Source organism: Nannospalax galili, unplaced genomic scaffold, assembly GCF_000622305.1.
Source record: "Nannospalax galili isolate Female #2095 unplaced genomic scaffold, S.galili_v1.0 scaffold255, whole genome shotgun sequence".
In the NCBI taxonomy this organism is placed as follows: domain Eukaryota; kingdom Metazoa; phylum Chordata; class Mammalia; order Rodentia; family Spalacidae; genus Nannospalax; species Nannospalax galili.
Window position 1 is genome coordinate 4,227,495 of NW_008338999.1, and position 9,382 is coordinate 4,236,876.

At 40.7% G+C, this 9,382-nt stretch overlaps 1 protein-coding gene across 3 annotated transcripts in view; it reads right to left on the reverse strand.

Moving 5' to 3' along the window:
* Dpyd (dihydropyrimidine dehydrogenase) overlaps positions 1–8,985 on the reverse strand; it is a 978,758-nt gene extending 969,773 nt beyond the window's left edge. For all 3 annotated transcript variants that reach the window (XM_008833683.3, XM_029563832.1, XM_029563833.1), the window contains exon 1: positions 8,823–8,985. In XM_008833683.3, coding sequence (XP_008831905.1) covers positions 8,823–8,861 — 39 coding nt within the window. In that variant the 5' untranslated portion in view covers positions 8,862–8,985. The remainder of the gene's footprint in view (positions 1–8,822) is intronic.
* Positions 8,986–9,382: the final 397 nt, after the last annotated feature.

The following is a 9,382-nucleotide window of genomic DNA, read 5'->3' on the forward strand; positions in this document are numbered from 1 at the left end:
ACACATGTATCTGCACACATACGCACATACGACAGCACACATACACACATATGTAAATGCATATGAAAATAAAGGACAGTGTTTTCCAAAACCCAGAAAATATGAGTTTATTAATTACAAATCATTATCACAAGGAATTCCTGTCATGTATAGTAGGGCTGGACTTTATGTGCTCAGACAAGATCAAGATGCAACAACACACACATTTGACTTGAAAAGAAAAGAGGTCGGCGAGGAATGAAGAAAGTTCAAAATATCCTGTGGAAAAGTACACCAAGTTCATGTACCTCTGATAGAGATGGGAGGCTCAACTCTACCTATCGAGCAAACTGGACAGTTAGTATAAAATCACCTCTCTGTATCTTTGGTATGATCACACAACAGGGCACATTGTCAAACAATTCCCTTTATCTTAAGTTGTTTTCACCTTTTTAAAAATAATTACTGGGGCTGGAGAGATGGCTCAGTGGTTAAGAGCACTGACTGCTCTTGTAGAGGACCCAGATTTGAATCCCAGCACCCACACGGCAGCTATGAACCATCCTTAACTCCAGTTCCAGAGGAATCCGAAGCCCTCTTCTGACCTCCACGGCATTGCACGACACAGGTGCACTCACATACATGCAGGCAATACACTCATACACATAAAATAAAAATTATAAATAAAATATTAAAAATTATTATTATTATTATTTGTGTATGTGTCTCTGTGTGTGACAGTCGGAGGGCAATTTTCAGGGGTTTCCTCTCTCCTTCCACTAGTGGGTTCCTGTTATTGAACTCAGGTTCTCAGGCTGGAGAGAGGCATGTTTACTCATTGAGTCATCTCACTGGTCACTTACAAGACTGACCAACAAGGGCAGGCAGATAGTGCACACTTTTAATAATGGCAGCAGTCACTTGAGAGGCAGAGCCTGGAAGATTTCGTAAGTCTGAGATCAGCATGATCTACATAGCAAGTTCCAGGCCAGTCAGGGCCACACAGAAAGATTCTGTCTAAAAGATAACAAAATAATAATAATAATAATAATAATAACAATAACAATAATAATAAATTTTAGAAGGCCTCACCAACAACACTCACTTTAGAATCAGCAAACACTTTATGTGGCTGGATGATGTCCAGAAAGTAAGAAACAATCCGACCTACAGAGCAAAACCATCCTCAGATCCTTGTTCTATTTACAAAACAGCAAACGCACGTTTTTTTCTATTGTTTTACTAAACATTTTTACGGGGCTCTTTTGTTACGAACACTAACATTTCAAAGTCTTAACATGTGACTAAGGTCAATTTTTAGTATCATTCCAAGAATTTCACAATGATCAATATACTTGGTTCTGGGAATGCAGAACAAGGTGAAAGTTGGGGGAATGAAGTTTTGGAGAGAAATCAAAGTGATGATGGGGTGCAAATGCAGAGAGGGGAGTAAACCACAAGGTGGGGAATGTGCACACGGGGTTTCATCTGTGGTCGCCATGCGTATAAATCAGGTCTGGAGTTGACATGTAATTTTCTGCATGTCCCCTGAGAAGTGGCCCTAGGGGCTTAATTATTGATGAAGAGATATTTCTTCAAAGTAGCCCAGTCAAGGCTGCCTCAAGGGGACATTCATAAGTACTCATAATATCAATTTCCAAGCACCTGGGAGGTAGGGACTCAGATCATCTCTTTAATTATTGTGATAGAGGCAGAGAGGAAGAGTGCTATTACACAACCCAGCTGAAATTCTCAACGAAAATTATCATGATGCACACGGAAAGTTTCATATCTGAGTCATTTTCAAAGAGTGCACCCATCACCACTTCCTGGAACAAAAGAGGTTGACCTCTAACCCACTCTATTCTAGGAGTTAAAACAGTTATCAAAAGCAAATGTGCAGTGCTCACAGATACTTTCTAGGAAAATCTAGAAAAAAAATTTCCTTGAAGTGCATGTGTTTGCTTAGAAAAAATTGTTCCCTATGTTTAGTACAAAATACACCAGGATTTCTTTTAGGAAAAGAATAACATCAAATTGCTTCAATATGTTAATAAAAATGCCCCACTAAAATAATATTGACCCATTCACCAGCTCTGATCTAATGTAAAAGACACTGAAGAATCTATCCATATGGATGATACAGTTTTTTGTTGTTTTTTTAAAGTAAGCCCTGATTTAGGTCTTATTCCCCTATTTAAATGTGGAAAGTTCTATGTGGATAAAGGCTGCATGATCCCTCTGTTTCCCAAAGCCTGCCCTACTGGGCCAGCAATAGGCTAAGTATTAGAAGTCTTTAATTTAACCTGAATTTCAGTAACTCCGCCATCCCACTGAAGATTTGCATTCAGTAACTCCCATAACACATATCTAAGGCATTTCTGAAATTATAATGAGCTTTTCTGGCAATTATTTTAACTTCACTGCTTCTCTCTCTCACAGATTCTAGATTCTACATCCGCATATATTTTCCTAGAAAGAAGATAAGTCAGGGCTGGAGAGATGGCTCAGCAGATAAGATCACTGGCTGTTCTTCCAGAAGACCCAGATTCAAATCCCAGCACCCACATGGCAGCTAACAACTGTCCATAACTCTAGTTCCAGGGGATCTGATGGTAAGTGCACGACATGGGCACACTTACCTACATGCAGGCAGTACACACAAACACATAAAATAAAAATAACAAAATATTTTTTAAAAAAAAGAAATCTAGACTTAAAAAAAAAAGAAGTCTCCATTTTTTGATAATACTTAAAGTCCAACAAGTTTTACCCAATTGACTTTATTTAAACACTGTGTATACAGTCACTACTCATGACCATTTACATTTTATTACATTTTTATTCATTTCTTTTGTTGTGGGGCATGCACATGCCACAGCACCTGCATGGAGCTCAGAGGACAATTCCCAGGTGGCAGCTCTTTCATCCCACCATGTGAATTCCAGGGCCAGAACTCAGGTCCTCAGGCTTGGCTATTGCACTTACATTTCAAAAGTATATAGTTTATGTGACAGTTGGTATTTGGGGCACTTTATGTATGTGACTCCAATTACTCTCACATCACTTATGGGGGAAATAAATAAGGTCAATTCATTTGGCAGCTGGAGAAAAAACAGGCCAGGAAAATAAAAGACAATTACATAAAGAAATTATAGAGCTAAGATTTGAGCCCAAATGTTTCCTTCTACAATTTCTTTTCAAATAGTAACATGAAATAAAGATTAACTTTTTTGAAAATAAGTTCACACATTTCTTAGTTCCAATACTAATGACATCTATATTAAACTTTCTAAAATAAAAATTATCAATTGTGTTAAACACAGACACTTGATATCTACTAGTGTAGTATTTTAATTAAGAATAATGAAGGCAACCATAATTACAAACTACAGGAAATACATAAACCTATTCAGAGTTATCTCAGGAGCATAATTGGCTCCAGGGTAGCTGTAAACATCCACAGTATTGATGTTTGAGGCAAAAAAAATCACCTTCTGTCTTTGAAATAGATGATTAAGAGCAAATGACATTCAGAAAGCAAATGTCAGAATTGGAAATAGAACTCTTGATTATAAATAAATTTACAAGCAACAAATTGTTTATTATACATTTTAATTACTATAAGATATAAATGAAATAAAATTTTCTTTATTTCTTTTGCATGTATTGTATACTTGTGTGTGATGATAGTACTTGGTCAGAGGGCAGAGGGCAGCCTTGGGTGCTGACCTTCAGAGCAGATACCCACCTTGCTTCATTTTGCTTTTCTTAAGATTTATTTATTTTTTGTTATATATATGAGCACTTGCCTGCATGTATGTATGTGCACCATGTGGGTTCCTGGTGCCCATGTAGGCCAGAAGAGGGGCTCAGATTCTCTGGAACTGGAGTTACAGGTGGTTGTTAGCCACCATGTACGTGCTGAGAACAGAACCTGGGTCCTCTGCAAGAACAACCAGTGCCTTTAACTGCTGAGCCATCTCTCCAGCCCCATTCACCTTGTTCTCTGAGACAGGGCCTCTCACTCCTGCTCATGGAGGTTTGCAGTCTTCCTGTTCTACCTCCCCAGTGCTGACTTTTTAACTGGACTCTGGGAATCCAACCTGGATGCTCGTGTTTATGTGGTAAGCATAGAACCATCTTCCCAGCCTTCTTTACAGTTTTCATAAGACTCTGCTGCATATTTACTATATCCATGTAGCTAATGAAAATCTGTAAGGGAATCCTACTTTTCAGTTTCCTCTTTGGCCACACTGAACTTGGAGTGTATCAATGGTCTCCTCACAGTTCTTTGTCATTTTTATGACAACCTTTTTTCAGTCTCATTGTTTTTTCCTGTAAGTGTTCCTATTTCTTGGACCTGAGCTTCTGTTTGGGGAAATCTCTCAGTGTGATGGATGCCATTAACTTCCTGGGGGTGAGGAGTCTGGTTTCCACCCCATGTTTTGTGACCTGTTTATGTAGAGTCATAGACAGCCACTACTAGAGTGTTTAAAGACCATGTTACCCCAGCATTTGTCTCCAGGCCTTAGCTTCCTCGTTAATTCTCTGCCATCAGAGATTCCCAAATGCAAATCTTTCCTCTAGAATGTATGGACAGAGGCTATAGAATTCTAGTACATGTTAGAGTTAGGCAATCCATCAACACTATTTGCTATCATTAAAAGTAAACAAATTCATCATTGGTCATTAATCTTACAGTTTTTAATTAAACTACTAAAACGAATCCTCTGTATACATGGACAAGAGACAAAATTTTTAAAAACCACTGGATTGAAATACACATAAGCATGTTCAGTTACAGAAACCTGTGTCTGCTAAATAGAAGACTATCAGTGCAATTAGTCATGGTTCAAATCAGATGATGAGAAACATATTTTTTAACTGCCCAAGTAAACTCCTTGCAAAGGAGAAACTCTTTAGAACTAAGTGTGCTGGACTAGAGAGATGGGTCAATGGTTAGAAACAATGACTGCTCTTGCAGAGGACCCAGGTTTGAATTCCAGCATTCACAAGGCAGCTAGAGTCATCTATAATAGTTCCAGGGGCTCCAATGTGATCTTTTGACTTCCACAGACATTTCAAGACACAAGTGCACTTACATATATGTAAGAAATACACTCATACACATAAAATAAAAAGAATAAATATTTTTAAAAACTAAACATGCTTCACAGTTCAGTTGAAAATTTGGAGGTAAAGACCATGTTCAATATTAAAACCCATTAAAAATGTTTTGAAGTAAAAACCTTAATCAATTGAGTTTAACTTTCCACAAATTCTATGGTACACAATTAATGAAGACAAGGACAGAGGAAAGGACTATTATATACTTAGTAAAAAGTATAAATTTAATAAATTAATAAATATCTCATGGCTTCTATAAAGTTGAACATTAATTCTCTCCTTTCATTCTTTTTTCCCTCCCCAGGGTCAAATTATAATAAAGGGTGTTCTGAAACATATTTTGCCAATCTGGAACCTATGTCTTCTTTTTTTTATCAACTATCCTTAAAATATACTTTCTCCTAGTAATTTCTCTTTTTTCCATTTTCCAAAGTCCCAATTTTTAAAACTTATTTTCTTAACTAGCAAGTACAAAAAAAATTTCTCAAATGAATAGAAGTCACCAGCCATTTCTATTTGACTCAGAATGCACTAAATCTCATGGACAGTTGACTGGAATTCTTTTATTTGGGGCCAATCTGAGCTCTCAAGTGGTAATTCAAGTGATGGACTTAACTGTGGTTGTGGGGGCTACAGAGGGATAAGCGGCATCTTAGCTTAGCTGTAATTACCAAAACAACTAATACACAAACAGTTAAAAGCTTCAACAGTATAGTTTCCTGGTCCATTCTCAATTATCTTTGTCAGTGAAGGGGAACAAGATATTGAACAAAAGCGAACTCAGGAAAGAGCATTCTTCTTCGCTTTAAACGTGCAAATATTGACATCATATTGACTGGGGATTCAATCTAAATGAAGTACTGTCAAATTACTGCTGAGCTCAGGGAAAGTGATCAGTGGCCAATACTCACCTGCTTTGAAACTTTCCCGGGAGAGCTTTTATTTTAATGTCATCCTTTGCAAAATAGACTGTATTCGAAAAGTAAGCCCATAAAGTAAAATAATGTTGGAAACTGCATAGCGGCCATTAATGAACTTTGGAGTATTAACCATGCTTTTCCTGAGAATATGGTCTTTTTCTTCACCTTTGTTTTTTTAATATCGGTGCTTTGTCCTGATAAGAAGCTTTGCTATTATGGCATGTGTTGATCATACATAGTAATATTATTTTCCTCACTAACAGATCATGCAAGCACAGCTTGGGGAAGATAGGAACTTGGACAGGGCCATACAGCTGAAGAGCAAAACTCAATCTCAGTCCCTGCAGTTGGCTCCAGAGCCAGGCTCTGAGCAGTATTCATGCATCTGAAGAACAAGGCTTGGCCTCTAGGATCATTCCTGCAATTACTATAAAGACAGCAATACTTCCTTACATAGCCTAGGTCTTACCTTCAGCCAGCACTCAGCACTTCCTTTCTATGCCTGTCTTCAGGTCCAAGGAATATTCTAGAAGCAGAGTTCAGTGACCTGATTTTTCCCTATGTTTCTAGCCCTGCACCCCCAACCTGTGATAACTTTTGACCCTGAAAAGAAAAACTATTTCTTGGCTGCTTGTGAAACCCAAGATTCTACAGGTAGTTCAAATGGATAATTAAATTACATTAGCGTAGGGATTACCATCACCCCAGGATCTTTTCTCAAATATCAAGTATTTTATCAGTGTACTCTTATCACATCTATTTCACACCAATTTTTGTTTAATTACCTGCTTCTTTGTGTACTGGGGGGCAAAGACAACGATAACACTCAGATCAATCTCCACACAACGGTTTTTAAAGAATATACTCAAGAAAGCTTTCAAATTTGAGAGAGAACTAAGCCTTCTTAATTTTTTCTGATTCTTCCACACAAAGCGAACTGGGGTAAATTAACAGGATTAAAGAGACATCTATGCGTGAGTGTGCTCCCCTCAGCCTAATGTGCTTTTCCTCGCTGCATTATATTTTAATGATTAATTTCACGCTCTTTCATGGTATTTTTAGCTCATGAATCACAGGTATTACTTTGAGGGAAAAGTAAAGTATTGTGAGTGATAAAAGGTGCTACTGACTAAAATGTGGGGCATCCATGAGCCACATAAAAGCTGAGTGTGAATGCCACCACTCTGGGTTATAAGGATGATCAGGCAGACTAAGGACGATCAGGCAAACCCCACGCACTAGGCTGTACTCAGGTGAATGGAGCGGCGAGGTTAAGCTGCTTAAGTGTTCTTAGATATAGCCATATACAAATGAAGCTGGACACCTTATGTTTGCCTGGCCTCACCTTCCCCTAGGAATATAGGAGAGATCTGTCTTACACAGAATGATGTAGAGAATGAGACCTAAACTGGTAGCATTATTCTGAAATTCAACAGGCAGATGCCAAAAGCCACCCACTCTCTAACACTCTGATTTCTGAAATCAGCAGGACCTGGACGCCGATACAAGTTTGCTAATGCATTTTATTTAGCCTTGGGGGAAAAAAAAAAAAAAGAAAAAGAAACATGGGACATGGGGGTAGTGGGAGAGGTAAAAGTTCACAAGTACCCAAAAGGACTGGCTTTAATCAGACATGGTATCTTTTACCCTGTACACACATGAATAGTTTATTAAATCAATCATAATGATCAATACCAAAAAATAAAATAAAAAGGAGAAATCCCAAGTAAACTACATAGAGAATTTCATATGCTACCCATATGCTCTTGTTACTAAAACATAAGTTTTAGTAAAACATGATTTTTCTAAAGAAAGTTTGGAGTATGGTGTCTGGAGAAAGCACTCCTAGCTTCCCCCTATGAGACTACAAAGTTTCTTTGATCAGTGACAGGCAAAATGTGGCAAAGCCAGCTATCTTGCAAACAGGTGGTTTCAAACTTTTATGTCATCAAAAGAACTGGAGGGGGGGTGTTGTTATTCCTACACCACACACACACACACACACACACACACACACACACACACACACACACACGGCAAATATTCTACAATAAGAAACTGAAAGAAAAACCCCAAAACAATAGAGTACAGAAACCACTGTACAGTACGCTGACCTTGCATTAGCCTGACTAAAATCACATTTATAAGTCAATCTTTTTGCCAACACGCACACACTTAATCAGGTACCACGAAAAGCTCAAAGCCAAGGAGGAGAACTCACAGAAAGATCACATTTTTACAGAAACCCAGTGCAAGAGAGAATGAAACACTGGAGAGCAGGGAGTTTACGCATGCTTTTCCCGGACACGCTACTCTTCATTGTACAGTTCCTTCGCTTCTTCCCTGGGTGAAATTACATTACAAACAATACCGTGGCTGGGGAGACAGCGGACTCTGATCTTTGATTTCCATAGTCCACTTTTGCAGCCGGGGGGGGGGGGGGGGGGAGAGCTCCCCCCCAAGCCATGGAGGGGACGGAGGAGGTTGGGGGGTGCACGGGTGGAATGGACACTCCTGGCTCCTGGAATCCACGCCTCTGAACTCCCTAGCTTCTTGCTCTCAGTGACTTAAGCGGAGCGAGAATACTACCTTTAAATCCCCTGCCAAACGACCAGGTTCCGGTCCCAGGGCGCACCGGGTCCCGGAAAGTCCTGCGCTGCTCCCACCGGCCAGTGGGTCCCGGCCTGGGAAACTTTACATGCACAGTGGGTGCTCCGTGTCCGGAGCGCGACGGCCGTCGAGGCCTCCCGCCTCCCCAGCCTTGTGGCCCTCCCACGCAGGGGACACCGGTACCTCGATGTCCGGCGCGTCCTTGCTCAGCATACGGGCCATGGCAGCTCGTCCCGACCTTGGTCTCCCGCGCGCAGACCCTCCCTGGGTGACCGCAGCCTCCAGCCGGGTGCAGAAGCCTCAGCTAGCTGGAGTGCGGGCGCACACACTGCAGGAGCGAGGCCTGCAGGCGGGGGCGGGGCGGGGGCGGAGGACACGCCCCTGGGCGGGGCCACGTGCCAGGCCAGCCTCGGAGCAGGCCCGCCCAATCCCTGTCCTAAACTGTTTGGCTCCTTTCCCTGCAGCTGGCAGGAAGGACTGGCTTAAGCTCCCTAAACCAGCCAAGGCTGAGCTCGGGAGACTGGGCCAGAGTCAGGGATCTCCAGGATTAAAGGTTGAAAAAAAAAAAACCACAAAAACAGTGGGTGTCACCATTAGCCAATTGCTCCCCTGGGTTCCTCCTGAGTCCAGAGCCTGGGAGGTGCAGAAACAGGGTCTAAAGTGCAACCGGAGCTGCCAGAACTCTCCAGGGACCAGCTAGTTAATGTTCTTCAGTCAGTCAGCAAAGAGACAAGCAAGACTTT